This window comes from Capricornis sumatraensis, chromosome 1 (genome assembly GCF_032405125.1).
Source record: "Capricornis sumatraensis isolate serow.1 chromosome 1, serow.2, whole genome shotgun sequence".
Taxonomy (NCBI): domain Eukaryota; kingdom Metazoa; phylum Chordata; class Mammalia; order Artiodactyla; family Bovidae; genus Capricornis; species Capricornis sumatraensis.
The window spans coordinates 142,747,934-142,764,746 of NC_091069.1; the positions used below are offsets into that span (position 1 = coordinate 142,747,934).

General features: G+C 38.3%; 2 protein-coding genes across 3 annotated transcripts in view; one reads left to right on the forward strand and one right to left on the reverse strand.

Moving 5' to 3' along the window:
* Positions 1 to 789: 789 nt before the first annotated feature.
* CGGBP1 (CGG triplet repeat binding protein 1) lies at positions 790 to 7,607 on the reverse strand. 2 transcript variants are annotated; one of them, XM_068965899.1, is made up of 3 exons: positions 7,454 to 7,607; positions 6,669 to 6,872; positions 790 to 4,786 (listed from the first exon to the last, which is right to left on the reverse strand). In XM_068965899.1, exon 3 carries the CDS (start codon positions 4,765 to 4,767, stop codon positions 4,264 to 4,266), a length of 504 nt encoding a protein of 167 aa, XP_068822000.1. In that variant the 5' UTR covers positions 4,768 to 4,786; positions 6,669 to 6,872; positions 7,454 to 7,607; the 3' UTR covers positions 790 to 4,263. The 2 variants fall into 2 exon arrangements, with proteins under 2 accessions (XP_068822000.1, XP_068822007.1); XM_068965906.1 differs by lacking the exon at positions 7,454 to 7,607 and having other exon boundaries at positions 6,669 to 6,996.
* Positions 7,608 to 7,966: 359 nt separating this feature from the next.
* ZNF654 (zinc finger protein 654) overlaps positions 7,967 to 16,813 on the forward strand; it is an 86,085-nt gene continuing 77,238 nt past the window's right edge. The window contains exon 1 of the mRNA XM_068981866.1: positions 7,967 to 8,155. Coding sequence (XP_068837967.1) covers positions 7,967 to 8,155 — 189 coding nt within the window. The remainder of the gene's footprint in view (positions 8,156 to 16,813) is intronic.

Consider the following 16,813-nt stretch of genomic DNA (forward strand, 5'->3'; position numbering starts at 1 on the left):
AAGGCCCTACCTTTTTGACTTCAGAAAAAAACAAGTCAATTACTTTATAAATTCACTGAAAAGTTGAAGTCGCTCAGTCGTGTCTGACTCTTTGCAACCCCATGGACTATAGCCTGTTAGGCTCCTCCGTCCATGGGATTTTCCAGGCAAGAATAATACTAGAGTGAATTGTCATTTCCTTCTCCAGGTGATCTTCCCAACCCAGGGATCGAACCTAGGTCTCCCGCATTGCAGGCAGACTCTTTACCAACTGAGCCACCAGGGAATCACCAAAAATATAAATTCATTAATATCTTACAAATAGCAGTAAATAGAAGGACTGTTTGCCCTCAAAACTAGGTAAAACTAATAAAAGACAGTTTCCACTTCTATACATTTTCCTCCAGTGCTGAATAAGGATATAGCAAATCTTTCAAAATCCCACTAAAACTTAGGAGATGCAAATTAGGCCCTTGTCTTCCATTGTTAGTATTTCTAAAGGTAGAAAATTACAGTATGTTGCCAATTAAAAGTACTGATTAAGTGTATTTAAATATTACCTATATAATTTTAGGGGAAAGGGGCTATCTGTAGCTATGATGTGATTTGACAGAATATATGCTTTGATACTGGGGGTAAGGACTGATAGTCTTTCAAAGAGATGTAACTAGTAGGAAAATAAATGTATACTCATAAAACTATTATCTGTTGGAATTATGAAATATATGCTATTGACCCACAAAACAAAACATGCTTTCAAAAAATTGAAATAATTTTTGAAATTTATTTCTAAAAGTCACAGAGACAAAACTTTAAAAGCAACAATTTATACTAAGTATACATGCATGAGCAAAAAAAATAAGCAAGGGCATACAGAAATGAACATAGTAAAATTTTAATGAATACAGTATTCTGGATACAAGTAGAATACCACTACGTAAGAACTGTATTTACCTCAGAAATCTATGGTAGTATGGATTGAGATAAACCAGGCTTAGGATAGTCACTTCACTATTCACATTTTAATCAGGGTGGACTAGAAGCCAAAACATTTTAGGCTAAGATTTTCAATTAAATTATAGAATGAATTTTTTATTTAATAAACATGTTTGAAAGTGATCTGTACTCATTTAAAGGCAGCTGGAGCAAGTCAAATCACAGAGAGCTCTTACAAAGACTAAGCACCAAATGACAAATTGTGGCTTTTGTTTTGGGCCACCTTACATTTTTCTAAAATGTATTTTCCATTAACATTTATGTACAGATTCTTTCAGGCAAAAGGTCTGAATGTGGAACTTTCTGCTTGAAGATCTTGCCAACTGTCACTTACAATAGTATTTAAGCAATGAATACTTCTGAACAATCCCAAGCCGATACTTAATTGGTTACAATTTTAAGAATCAGAACTTTATTTTGGTCCCTGAAAATTCATTAGGGCCAAATGCCTTAACTGGAAGTAGCATTTGTTTAAAATAAAAGAAGTCTTACTCAAAGATGATAATGAATAAAATAACTATTTAGGCTCCAATATGCAATCTTTCTAAATTTTCACCCTGTAAGAAATGTCTTTCAGGCTTGCTATATGCCCCAGAGAATCAAAAGAAACCAACCAAGAATTTAACATTTCAACAAGTTAGGAACTATTTACTGTAAGCATATAGTGAGATTCTGGAAGACATACTACCATACTTAGAGAAAACGCTATTTTAACAGGTAAGCATGTTGAAGGCAGTTTATAAATGAAACATAACAAATCTTATGTTTATGCATACAACTTATAAAATAGAAAAAAATGTGCTATTTTTTTCCAATAGTATAGCATCACACTAACACTATAGTTAAGACTGAAAGCGTCTGTACACGTCCACTACACACCACAGCAGCATATGCCTCTTAGATATTCTGTTCGTTATCCAGCGTATGCCAACCATGGTTTCACAGATTTGTACCAGTTTGAGCAGGCTAATACAATCATTCTGCCTTATCTATTTAACTATGAAGTAAAGTTAACCAGTTTCAGGGAACGAAAAATTTCACAATCAGTAAAGAAACATATTAAACCTCCACAACAGGATGGAAAACGCTTCTAAGGACATGATATAATCCTAACAGGATAGATTATGCCTCTAGATGTAGTGTATGTGTGAAAAGTTAGGAGCCTGGAGAAATACATCAAACTATAGGGGACCTATATGATTATCAAATTAGTTTTAACTACTAAATATTCAAATGTGAATTATTGGTGTTTTTCTGGTGCAACATCATCCAGTTTACTGAGGACTACTCAAAGCTGTTCTGCCACTACGTGTTTGCTGTTACTGCAAATTAGTATCTAAATAGGGAGGTGTCTGATTCATGAGTCTTGAAAAAATTAGAATGATTGTTTATCTAACCTTATCTTTGTATTCTGAGAAGAATGCTATAAAACTCAATTATTTTCCTAGCTTTGTAGATCTGGTACCATCTTAGATAATTCAAATCAAACATGGTTGCCTGCATATCCTTTATTAGAGGAAGTAAAAACAAAGTACATTTTGGTTATGTTTTGCTGCTGGTCTCCTCTTGCATGTGCTTCATCAATGAGAGCACTATTCGGGGCATTAATTGTGCTACTTTTAACGCAACTGAACATGAGAAAATCTGGTAGCTCAAATTTGGACAAGTGATTTTTCTTTTTTGGTGGCAGGCTTATTTAAAAATGAAAACCACCAAAAAAATCTCACATAAATCTAAAATCAGATGGGCACTTTGACAACCCAAACTAGGAACTTAAATCTACCAAAAAAGATATAGAAAGCTGTTTCTGAAAAACATCTTTTTCTTACTCACTTTGGCTTTTTTAAAATGAAGATCTGTGGTAAAATTATCTCAAGGATAGCTCCCTCTACATCACATAGGGCATCAATTATCAGTGCTTGTAATAGAAATATATTTTATAAACACTTTTAACTTGAATGTTTTCAAAGAATTTAAGACTTTTTTTTTAAACCTCTAGTCCGTTTTCAGCTGTTCAATTTTTTAAAAATCTATTTTGGGTATCCAACAAAGACAACTGGGCTAAGCTACTTTAATAACCTTACAGGATAGTGAAGTTCAGATAGAGCTCATTGCCTGAACATGGTTGACCTTTAACAGAACTGATTTATTTCCTCACCCAAACAGTTATGCAGGATACTGCCAGATCACCACTACAAAAAAACCTTGCCAGTATTTCTAGACAATGGTTTATCATCTATGTTTAAAAACCTTGTACCACCGGAGGCAAAGCACGTAAAAGTGAAAGTAAGTAAACTTATTTCTAGTCTATTTATCTAAATAAACTTTTATAATATCATATGGAAAATTAATGCATAAAAAGTAATCTCCTTATTATCTGATTTGTCAGCCAAAAAGTAATTGCTAATTCTCTGTAAAAACAGGAAACTCAATCATAAAATGTCTACGTGTTTAAATTAAAATGCCAATCTTGAAGTCTTTTAATACCATGACATAAAAAAAGAAGTTTGGAAATTCAGAATGACACTTGAAATGAAAGCCTATGGTTCAAAAATCTGTTTATAGTTAGAGACTAAAATCGTATCACTGCAAAATTCCCAGTGGCTTTGGCACTGCCATGAAGATTTCAGTCTTTTGGTCACTTGAAGCTGCTACTAAATACAACAAGAAGCCTTAAAATAAAAAAACAAAAAAGGAAAAAAGACAGTGAGGAACTGAAGGATAGTTAAGGTAACTATATCATATACAAGTAAAGCACAGTCTGCAATAAACAGTCTTTTTCTGCTAGGAATCTGAAGATATGAGAATAGTTTCCCACCCTCCCTTCTTTTTTGAGGATCCTCTAATCAGGGAAATAATTTCTTTAAGTTACTGTGAGTGGTATTGCCTGGCAGCAGCTTCAATTTCCTAGGCTAGTTGTCAATCCAAGTAATTAGGTAATCTCACAAGGAATAATTATACATGGCAACAGGGTAAAAAAGCAGGGCAGTTCTTCCATGCACAAACATTTCAGGAGAAAAACCATCAATTTTAAAGATAACCATCAGGTTTCAGGTATCCTAGCACACTCTAACCCTAAGTTTTTCTTTACACCATTGGTGACTAAAATTAACAATACATTTTGCAGTGAGTTTTTTATTTTTTTGCCTGCAACTGTATATACATTGCAAAACTATTCTGCATCACATGATTAAAATGTAATAAATATAAAAATGAACCACACAATCAACACGTAACTTTTAATACTCCACATTATTTATCTTGATCACAATGGTGGTAACCTCCTTGTCAACAATCTTGTGAGTTAAGGAGCTGATTCTCATTCTCGTATCCATCAGGCAGGTATGCTCTCCTCAGTTGGTCTGACTTGGGTATGGAGCCTCCATTCTTCACATGGCGAGACAGGAAAGCACGGACTGCTGGGTGATCAGCCTTCTCAAGTGGGATATTGGCTTCCAGGCACATTTTCACAAAGTCCTGGATAACACTGACTTTCTCTGTTTGCGCAGTACTGTTGCACTGAAGCGATGCAGTTAGAGGCCGCTGCTTCTTTCTCACATTCTGCTCTTCAAATTCTGCCTTCCTCTTGGTATGAGTCTTTGACTTGAGGTGGTCACTAATGGCAGACTTGCGAACATGATTCAGAACCACATTGCAAGAAGTGCAGAAGAGCTTTCCTCCATCTTCGTGCAGCTCACCTCCAAACTCAGTGACTCGATCCAGGGGAGTCACATACAAAGCAGTCTTAGAACGGTTTCGAGCAGGTGGTGCTGTTACTACAAATCGTTCCATTCTGACTTTGAATGGGGTTCTTTCAAGACAAGAGAAACAAAGATAAGTGTTATAACACTTCATGCAGGAAGCAAAAATAAAAGGTAGGTATAAACATTTTAAGATTAAAGGCTTCAGAAAATTTAATTCAAATTATTAATAGACTTGTCTATTAAGTCTTAACTTACCTGAAATATGTTAAGGGAAGGGAAAACCAGAGAAAATTACTAGTAACAACTAAGTCCATTCCTTGATTTTGATGAAATTAAATTCGAACTATTAAAAAAAGAACTCCAACTATCATAGATGTCACTATCCTTTAGAAAAATCTAACCACAGGTCTATAGTAATGGTATCAATTGTATGAATCTCATCTAATTTAGATGTGTGTTCAATTTTAAAAGAACTTTGTTCCTGTCACAATTCTGGAATGACCGATTTTAGGAAATCAACTTCAAGGAATTATGTACAAAATTTATTTAAACAGGTGAGCCATTTAGCTGGTATAATTCTATACGGAGATGAATATAATTTCTAAAGTTCTTCTGAGAATAAAGAAAGTAAAAGTCAAGAAAGGACACAGGCCAAATGTGATTAAAAGCAGCAACAATGACATTAAATTTTACAGTCAAAATATAGAGCTCAAATTAGTCATTTTTATTTAATGTATATACACCTCTACTAAGACACCTTTCCAAAACGTGATGATAGTCAAAATATGCAAAGTAGCTTTTCTAACACTTTCGTTTACATCGAAGAGTAATGTTTACATTTGCTAATATTTATTTCATTTATTAAGTTAGACCAAAACCAAGAACTTAACACAGTATCTCATACATGATGGATGCTCAATCACAATTTGTTTGATATGGGATAATAATTGATTATTTTCACAAATATTTAACTCAGAAATAACTTAGTAATTTCTCAATTTATCCCAACAACAGATTTTTCTGATCATTGCCAAAATCATAAGGTTATGGGCACTGAAAACTTGAGATAACAAAGGTTGTAAATGATACCATTTGTTGGATTAAACTCTTACATTAGTCCAGATAAAAGAAACTGAAGTGAATTTGATAGATTTCAGGATGGAATTCTGTTCCCTTTAAATACACTAGAGAAAAATTCCCAGGTGTGTTCTGAAGAACTATGCTTTATAAGCATAATAAAAAACACTGGAATATTCCATTAATCTATGCTACAGAATTCACAGCTGGTTAACATGAAATCTCTCTCAAAAGAATTTATGTATTAGACACCTGTGGACATAACCTCAGAGAACTCAACATTTCCCAGTATTCTTGGAAAGTTTAGGCTTTAATAGGTTTAATTCTATTCTTTTTTTTTCCAATAAAAATCTGTTAAACCAAGGCTCTCATGTGTCAAATATTTAGGCTATAGGTTTTCAATTGCAGAAGACAATTCCTGCGTACTTAACAGTGAATTACCATTACACATATTTGTACTTTATGGTATGTGTTGTAGAATCTTATACCAAGTCAGTCCCAATTATAATGAATAATTCCAACCTCTTTATGGAAAACATTACATATTTGTGACTAGTGATGCTTAAATCATTCTATGTTTAAAGTCTATTTTTGGATTTCAAACTGTAAACAATTAACATGTTCGTTATGAAGCATAAAACACGCAATCACTTGTGTTAATATGAAAGGCCTATTCATTATAAAATCTTGTAAGTTTTCTAGTACATTTGTGTTACTGCAGAGGCAAGTATCTACCCAGTAGAGGTTGCTCGAGTTTACAGAACCGAAGAACAAAAGTGTTTTCCATAGAAGTAAAGATATTTTAAACGAGGAAGTTAAAAAGTTAAGGCCAGTAATTGGCCAACAAAAGAAGCAAATCATTTACTGGATAAAAATAAAACTCATCAGAAGTTTTCAAGTTTAAATGTTTACCGGATGAGTTTCCAGTTTTTTCGTCTTGATACCTAGCAGTGAAGGGTCTCCAGCGCAAAACCAAAGACGCATTAAATCCTGGCACTTTCCGTTTGTTCAAACCCGGATATGCCTTCAAATCAGTTTTTCAACAAGTGGTGATGGGGAAACAGTTTCTGGGCTTGCACCCTATTTTCCCTGAGGTCCTGGGAAGTCATGCCTTTACTGTAAAACACGAAAAACAAACGGAAAGAAAAAATGGAGGAGGGGGAAGGGTGGATAAAAAAACGAAGAAGGTCCACAACAGCCACCACGCAGGTGTGTTTAAAATCACCCTAGTTAAGTCCATAAATCCGGATCCCAACGTTTACCCCAGCTCTCCTCAGCCCAGTCCCTCCTCAGTCGTCCGCCCCAATCTGAGCCTCCTCGAGTGCCCCAGCCCCAGGGATCGGGAGGAGGGAAAGGCGGGGCTCGCGACGCTCCCGGCGTCTAGACTCCCTCCTCCCGCGCGGAGCCCAGCACGCCGGCGTCTCACCGCCCCTGCCCGCTAGCTGGGCAGGGCCGAGTCCCAGCTGCCGGCCGTGGGCCCAGGAACTCGACAGCCGAGTTGGCGGCAGTCTCAAGGGAGGAGGCGGCAGGCGCCTGGCGGAGGCGGCCGCTGTCAGGCTTCCCGTCCCCTCCCTCTTCCTCCCGCCGACAACGGCGCCCCGGCCCCGCCCCCGGCTCCCGCTCGGGACGGAAGGCCCCGGGCCCAAAGCCCGCACCAACGGCCGGGCCCACCCTCGGCCTCCCTAGCTCCTCGGTACCGTAGGATCTGAGCCGTCGCTAGGGGAAGTGGACGATACACGGCCGGAAAGGAAAGGAGGAGGAAGAAAAGGAGGAGCAACAGGGAGAGGGAGGAGGACCAGCCGCCGCCGCCACCGCCGCCGTCGCCGCCGCTGTTGCACGAACGAGCCCCGCGGCGGCCGCCGTGTCCCCCGCCGCGCCCCGTCCTCCAGTGCCACCAGTGGCAGAGCTCGTAGGCGGCCCCCAGCAACCGCCGAGCAACATTGACCAACGGACTGCAAGTCTATCAAACAGACGGCAAATTTGACCAATAGTGGCAGAAGGGCGGACATATGCATGATTGGCGGCTAGCTTTCTCCAATGAAAACTGGGGGCGTGGGTGGGCGGAGCCGGAAGTAGAGCCAGCCGAGAGGCCCCTGTCCGGCTGGGGAGGAGAGAAGGGGGAGGGAACTAGAGGAGGAGGAGGAGGTTAACCGAGGCAGCTACAGCGGCGGCGGCGCAGGGGTTGGTACGCGCTGGGCGGCGAGAGCCTCATGGCGGAGGAAGAGAGCGACCAAGAGGCCGAACGCCTCGGAGAAGAGCTCGTGGCCATTGTGGAGTCCCCGCCAGGCCCACCCGGGCTTAGAGCTGCGGGCGACGGCAGAGGCGGCGCTGGCGGCGGCAGCTGCGGTGGTGGCGGCGTCGGGATCAGCAGTCGGGATTACTGCCGACGCTTCTGTCAGGTGAGGCGCCCGTCGGCCGCCCGCCCGGACTTGTCAGCCGGTCCTGGGCCTCCTTGCCTCTCCTGCTCTTCCCGTCTCCGAATCTGGGTTGTGTCCGGCGCTCGCGCCACCGGCGCAGCGAGGAGCGTTGAGGATGAAGCTCCCTCCTCCACCTATCCGGCTTGGGGTGGGGGGCGGGGAGCGGGTTCGGGATGACCCGCGCAGGTTGAGGGTTGCGGAGAAAGTGAGAGTTTGTCCCGGGTGGAGGGGTTGAACCGGAGGGTCAGCTGGCAGGAAAGCTCTGTACTGACATACCTCCCCTGCCCCAGACAGACCCTTTTCTGCCCGAGGGTCCCGCCTTTCTTGTGTTTCCTATCCTGTTTCTTGTCACCTCATTTGGAGTCTCTGGAAACATATCTTGCCTTCCCTTCTCCGCCTCTTGCACCCCGTCTTCTCCCCTTTTTCGGATATGGGAGGCGTGCCATCTCTCTACCGCCCCCTCTCCTGTCATCGCCACCCCTCCCCCTCTGCTAGGGTCTCCTGTCATCCCCTCACGAGATCCCGCTGGGCCAGTTCTCCAGTTGGCTTAGGCGCTGACCCACAATGATTTAGTTACTTTTTTGGGAGGGGGGGTTAAGGCCATGGGATTGTCATCTTTCCTTTTCTTACTCCTTTCCCAGATACACACAAGCTCTTTTCTGATAAACTGCTAATAGAGAAAGTAGCTTTCCTGAAACTATTGCTCTGGTTACATCACCACCACCCCCTCTTCCTTTAAATTATAGTGTATTTTATTTAGCCTGTGGAAAAAAACAACAACAAAACAGTGTCTGAACAGTGACAATAAATTACTTACTTGGTCGACAGCCACAACGATTTGATGTATTTAGAACGTTTAAGCATAATCAAATATTAAAGTACCATATTTGTGCAGGGGTAGAATTTATGTAATCTATACATGTACATCTGCATATATTTATAGTTTAACATTTTGTTCTCTTTCATAGCACTATTATTTTGCAAACTCTTGGGAAAAAATTTAATTGCTTCTGTTCCAACTCATTCCTTTGTTTATTATCTTGGATGTATAGGATTCAAATCTTGGTTCCACTACTTCTAGCTGTGTTATCTTAAACAGATTACTTAACCTCTTTGTGCGTTAGTTTCTTTACCTTCAAATCCGGATAGTAATTAAACGAGTGAATATGTAAAGGATCTAAACCCTTTGGATCCTTTACATCTTAAAGTTAGCCATTACTTTCACTCTGGTAGCAAGTAAGAAATAAAGCTAAGCAGAAATGAGCATCGTGTTTGCTGAAATTTGATTTTATGTCTCTCCAAGCATTGAGACATTGCTTGGAAAACAGGGTGGGGTTGACATCTTCAGGAAGATTTCATCCCTGTCTTCTCCAAAATATATGTTTGTTTGGTGGTGGAAATTGTCTTATTATACAGGATACGTGAGTTTTCTTTGGCGTTGCTATTTAGTCACTTTCTTAAACAAATTTTTTTTTTTTGTATTGGCATTCAGAATTTAGAGGTTGTGTCATTACAGAGCTTATCTTCTATGTTTTATATGTAGAAACCATGTTTTCAGTAGATTATTTACCTGTAGGAGTTTTAAACTGCTGTAAAATTATGTTACAGTTGATCTTTTTAATAGAGTCACAGGCAGAAAGTCTATCTTTATATTTTGCTTTTTATATCATTAATGAGTATCTTGGCTTTGGTTACATTTAGGTTTGTAAATTTATTTGCTGTAGAACGCAAAATTTAGTTTGAGGGCCAGAACATTTTTGGAGAACTTTTAATTACTTTCCTTCTATTTCTTGAAACCAACTTTGAGAACAAATGAATAACTTTAGCTTGTGAAATACAGTGTCCGAATAGTGACAGTAAATTATTTTCAGAACAAAAGAAGTTGACTATTTTATAAAACTCCACTACATCCTAAAATATCCAAGGAAATAAAAGTAAACAGGAAGAGCTTAGTAAACCTTTATATTGCTAAATTATGAGTGTTATACTGACATAACTTTCATGTTACCAACTTTTACCTGAAATCTCATAACATATTTTATAATACTCTACATTACCCAAAGATCTCTTATTAGGGTTCCTATCCTGGTTCCACCTTGCAGGTGAGCTTTGTGAAGTGTTTTTTTGTGTTAAAACTTTAATAGAATAAAAGATTACCTGAATTAAGTTGCATTTTATGACTGATTAATAGAATTCTAGTATAATAATTATGCTTTATTTACCAGTAAAGGAATACAATCTAATTCCTAAAGATTGTTTCTTTTTAAATATTTGTTTTCCTAATATTCGCTAAGGGTAACTTGCCTTCATTAGTAAATTACTAGTTGTGAGTAATCCATAAAATGGATAACACATACTTGAGTTGGTGACAGTTAACTCAATATATGAATTATACACACAGCCTTGTAAAGTTGAGAAGAAAGGCTCTAATTTTTCTTTCTCCTATTAGAAATGTGAATCAAAATTTCTTGGCAGTTAGTGTGTGGGTGAAGGGAGAGGAAGGAACACTTCTTTTCAAGAATGGTTCTGTGTCTTTTACCACAGGGAAGAGTAAAACAGAAGACTGTAGATAATGTAAGTGAAAAATCATGCATGCACTCAATGCATTTGATGATAAACTTTCTATTTGAGAAACAATACTAGTAATTATAAATCTCAAACTAAGGGGATAATCCCTTAGCCTATAACTGATTTTTGAGATGATGGATTTGGGAGACTGAAAATGTTCATTTCCAGTTGCATTGAATAATGTTTGACTGCCCTGTCATATCCTCCCTTGGCTTTTATTAGTACACTTCAACAAATGCTTAAATAGAATTGGCCCTTAGCTTATATTTAATTTGAGGATGAAAGGAAGAGAAATGTAATTTCTCAAGGGCCTACTAACTCTTAAGGCCTTCAGATAGGTCTTGTTATGCAAGTTACATTGTTGAAACTGAGGCCTGAGCAACTTAATTTGTTAGGTGAACAAGCTGGGATTTTTGGACTCAGCCTTCGATTTCTTCTGAACTATAGATTGAAATTACAAATGAATCCTCAAATACTTATAAAGTGACTTTTATTTTTTTTGGTCAAGTTGTACAAGAGAGAAGAAAGATTTGCTGAAGAACTCAGGGAATAATGGATGGAAAATTTTAAAAGTATTCTTTCATTATGCCCCTGTATAAAAAATATTCCAAGTTAACAGTTAATTATCTCTGATTTCTTAGGGGCTGTGAACATTTCCCCAATACCTGAAGGTTGTGGTAATTCAACTTAATTTTGTTGCTAGATACATTGAAATTTTTTATCACAAATTATAAATTAAGTTAAAGATACCCTTCTTAGTTCAGTGCCAGAATGGATATAGTGAATGATATATAAGCATTTCTGAAAGCACTTCAATATGTTGATTAAAATAGACTTTAAAATCATTTCTTATTATAGTGGGGTTAAATAGCCATCCCATGAGGATGTCATAAGTATAAAATGCGAGAATGAACATGAGGGTCTCAGTACTATACCTAGCACACAGATAGGCTTAAATAGATAGAGGCTATTAATATTTCTCACATGTGAAATCCTCTGAAGGTTTAAGAGGAACATTAGAGATAATCTAATCTGTAGGTCACTTAAAGTTTGTATCCTGCAGTAAACTTGAGAGAGAATTTAGAAATGTTACAATTCTAAATCGTTGATTAGAAAAGCCACGTGTTCCTAATGAAGCACTAACTGATATGCAAAAATGACTATATTGTTTTTCAGATTTTATTTCTTGTAGCAGACATTGGGCAACGTCTGGACATATTTGTGATTGTCTTACTTGGGGGCTTGCTACTGGCATCTAGTGCTCAGAGGCCAGAGATTTTGAGCATCCTGCAATGTACCGGGCAGCCCTAACAGCAAATTATCTGATTCATAGTGGTCAATAGAATTATCGATAGAACTATCTGGTGCCAAAGTTGAGAAACCCTGCTATAACCTTACTTTGGAACTCTTAGTGGATACTCTCTTGAGAGAAAGTATTTAATCATCTCATCAAATAATTTTAAGCAGCTAGTGTGCATCCTGGGTAGCAAGAAGGGCTTCCCAGGTAGCTCAGCTGGTAAAGAATCTGCCTGCAATGCAGGAAACCCCAGTTTGATTCCTGGGTTGGAGAGTTCCCTTGGAGAAGGGATAGGCTACCCATTACAGTATTCTTGGGCTTACTTGGTGGCTCAGATGGTAAAGAATCTGCTTGCAGTGCGGGAGGCCTGGGTTTGATCCCTGGGTTGGGAAGATCCCTTGGAAGAGGCCATGGCAACCCACTCCAATATTCTTGCCTGGAGAGTCCCCATGGACAGAGGAGCCTGGCGGGCTACAGTCCCTTGGGTTGCAAAGAGTCCGACACCACTGAGCAACTGAGCACAGCACAGTGTGTAGCAAGCACTTTAAACAGATAAACAATCTAACAGAAAAAGAGTTCACTTCATAGTTTTACAGAATAGATACTCATGCCTCTTTAAATTAAAATTTAATTGTTTTAGGAAAATACAACCTTTATCTCTTAGTCTTGGTATAAAGTTCATATAATATAGTTTTCTTGAGCAGTTACTTAGAGTATAATACATTTTTACTATTCCTGGAATTATTTTTTGATTTAATTTTATGTTTTTGTATGTGCTTTGTTTATTAATAAGTCATATAAGACTTAAAATTGAGGAATTGCATTTTGCTGCTAGAAGTTCAGTTCAGTTCAGTCGCTCAGTCGTGTCCAACTCTTTGCGACCCCATGAAACCACAGCATGCCAGGCCTCCCTGTCCCTCACCAACTCCTGGAGTTTATCCAGACTCATGTCTATCGAGTCAGTGATGCCATCCAGCCATCTCATCCTCTGTCGTCCCCTTCTCCTCCTGCCCCCAATCCCTCCCAGCATCAGGGTGTTTTCGCATGAAGTGTTCAAAGTATTGGAGTTTCAGCTTCAACATCAGTCCTTCCAATGAACACCCAGGACTGATCTCCTTTAGGATGGATTGGTTGGATCTCCTTGCAGTCCAAGGGACTCTCAAGAATCTTCTCCAACACCATAGTTCAAAAGCATCAATTCTTTGGCACTCAGCTTTCTTCACAGTCCAACTCTCACATCCATTCATGACCACTGGAAAAACCATAGCCTTGACTAGATGGACCTTTGTTCGCAAAGTAATATCTCTGCTTTTTAATACGCTATCTAGGTTGATCATAACTTTCCTTCCAAGGAGTAAGCATCTTTTAATTTCATGGCTGCAGTCACCATCTGCAATGATTTTGGAGCCCCCCAAAATAAAGTCTGACACTGTTTCCACTGTTTACTGACTTAAATAGTTTAAACAAGTACATATTTATTTCTCATATGAAAAGTCTTGAATGGTTACTAGGAATGATATGGTAGCTTTATCATCATTTGTTCTTTGTTATTAGTCATCTTTATCTTCTATCTCAAGTTTGCCTCATGATCCAAAATAGTTGCTGGCGTTCCAAGCATTAAATCTCAGTTCCATGTATCAGGAATGGGGTTTCTCTGGGATAAGCCAAAAGCATCTTGCTGTAAATTTTACTCAGTAGCTTTGATTTCAATCTTGTTAGCTAGTCCCATCTGAAAAGAATGTTAGGATATATTTTTGTATTTTTCTCCTGGATAAACTCATGCCTGTGATTCCCCTATGGATCAACTGGTAAAGAATTTGCCTGCAATGCGGGAGACCTGGGTTCGATCCCTGGCTTAGGAAGATCCCCTGGAAAAGGGAAAGGCTACCCGGTCCAGTATTCTGGACTGAAGAATTCCATGGACTAAGTCCATGAGGTCCCAAGGAGTCTGACAGGACTGAGCGACTTTCACTTTCACATGATTCTATTAATAAGGAAGGAAGAAAATAAGAATGGATCTTGTAGAGGCAACCTTTTTTTGTTTGTGTTTTTATTTTTCTTTTTCCTATTTTGCCATTGATTATAATAAAAAAAATAGTGGTCATACTTTTGTCCCGTTCCCTCCCCACATATTCCCCAGAAGTAATCACTTGCAGTTCTTTTAGCAAGTATGATGTTTACCTCCATGTTATTTATTATACTTATTGTAATAAGGAAAAACAAAACAAAGTGAATCCTAGACCTTGTTGGCTGTATTTAGGGAGCTAAATATTTTGCTATTGTTTATGCTTTTTCTTTCCCCCGGAGAAGGAAATGGTTACTCACTCCAGTATTCTTGCCTAGAGAATCCAATGGACAGAGGAGTTTGGCGGACTATAATCCATAGGGTTGGACACGACTGAAGCAACTTAGCAGTATGCTTTTTTTGGTTGACTTTCAGGTTGACTTTCAATTCTTTCAATTATGAAAGGTTGACTTTCAGCATTCAGTTCCGTTCAGTCGCTCAGTTGTGTCCGACTCTTTGTGACCCCATAAATCACAGCATGCCAGGCCTCCCTGTCCATCACCAACTCCTAAAGTCTACCCAAACCCATGTCCATCGAGTCGGTGATGCATTGAATACTACTAATTGTTCGTAATGACATTATTTGTAACATCAAATTATTAAAAATTAGCTAATAACAAAAGTTAGGAAAATGTTACATTTAATTGAATCCTTTCTCCTAACAGCTGTGTGTTGTTGTTTAGGCCCTTGTGATCCCATAGAATACAGCTCTGCCAGGCTCTTCTGTCCATGGGATTTCCTAGGCAAGAATATGGGAGTGGGTTCCAATTTTCTTTTCTAGGGGCTCTTCCTGACCCAGGCAGGGGTCAAACCCATGTGTCCTGCCTTGGCAGGCAGATTCTTTACCACTGAGCCACCTGGGAAGCCCCTAAGTCATTATTTAAGGGATATTTATTCATATGGGAAATTGTTAGTGGTATTATAACAACAGAAAAAGAAGACAGGTGATATCACTTTTGTAAATAAAAAGATAAAAAGACCCTCCCCCCAATCAAATTGTAAACAGTAGATAATTTGTTAGTGATATTAAATCTTCTATCTTTATAATCAGAGGAAAAATAAAAAGTAAAAACATTTTATTTATTCCTATTTCACAGATTGCTTATTTTCTGTGAATAAATGCAAGAATATTTTGAGCATGATGAAATTTGAACTCCTTTGTTTCTCAAAAATATGTGAAATGCTTTTTTTAAAAAATGAATTGGTTTATAATTTTCGGTTAACCATTGACAGCCTAAACTTAAATAACTTCTTTATATACAGTCTTGCATTAAAATATATATTCATTACTACTTTCTAATAATCACCCATAACATTGGGTTAAAGAAATTTATTTCAGATTTTGTAGATAAAATGGTAGAAAATGCTTTTAAATGAAGTCATTGCTTTAAAACTTTGAGTGATACCATTATTTTACAGTTCTGCCAAACAGACGTTAAGGCACCAATTGTACTGTTATTGTTGCAATGATCTTTATTTTCTTGCCAAAATTTGATAAACTATACCTTTAGCAATTACAAATAAAAGCAAAATAGAAAACTTTAAAGAAAGATATGGTAAAAGGTGTATATGGTGAGGCATTTGAAAAATAAAACACGATCAATAAAATATGGTCAATTAATATGCCATTTAAAATGTATATTGGGACTTCCCTAGCAGTCCAGTGATTAAGACTCCATGCTTCCACTGCAGGGGGCAAGGGGTCAATCCCTGGTCAGGGAACTAAGAGCCCACATGGCTTGCAGCCAAAAGCTGTTGTTATTTTAATAAAGTTTATATTAATATGTAATGAAAAGGATATTAGGCCATTTGAAATCTAATATAATTTATTAAAATACTAACTCTAGTTATATTTTTACAATACCTAGTCTGATTTGGAGAGTATTTTTAAAGTTTGTAATTTCAAAGGAATCTAATACAAGGAAGTCTTCAGCTTCCATGTAATATGAATCACCTTTATTTTTTAGCTTATCTCTGACAGGTTGGTTCATCATTTCAGCGGTATACTCTGTTCAGTAATAGGCTAGCTTTCTGGGATGAGACCCAATCAGCATCACCTGTTTGGCACTGTGGTGGAAGACTTGGTGGCAACTAAATATGAGAGGAGGTCAATCTGTATAATGTGTGACATAAGATCCTAAAGTTCAGTATATTGACACTCATATACCAACCACTTAATACCTTCAGTTCCCCAAAACAGTGGTGAATGTGAAAAACAGTTGAAAGGCTTTGTGTTTAAACAGTAGGAAAAAAAGTGATTGATGTTAGGGTTGATGCTTAGTGTTTATAAAATTGGCCCTCCATATCCACGGCTCTACAGCCCCGAGTTCAGCCAACCAGAGATGAAAAAATATTGGGGGGAAAATTCCAGAAAGTTCCAAAAAGCAAAACTTGAATTTGGTGCACACTGGCAACTATTTACATAGCATTTACATTGTATTAGGTATTTAAGTAATCCATAGATGATTTAAAGTATTCGGGAGAATATGTGTAGGTTATATACAAATACTATACCATTTTAAATGAAACACTTGAGTACCTGCAGATTTGGTGTCTGTGGGCAGGGTAGAGGTTGTGGGAATGATCCTGGAACCAGTCTCCCAAATCCTGATGAATGACTATATAATGCATTGGTCATATAGTAAAAATCAAACAGGCACTGTCCCTGTTTTAGTGTATAGCTATAACTTTGATAAGGTCTATGAAGAAA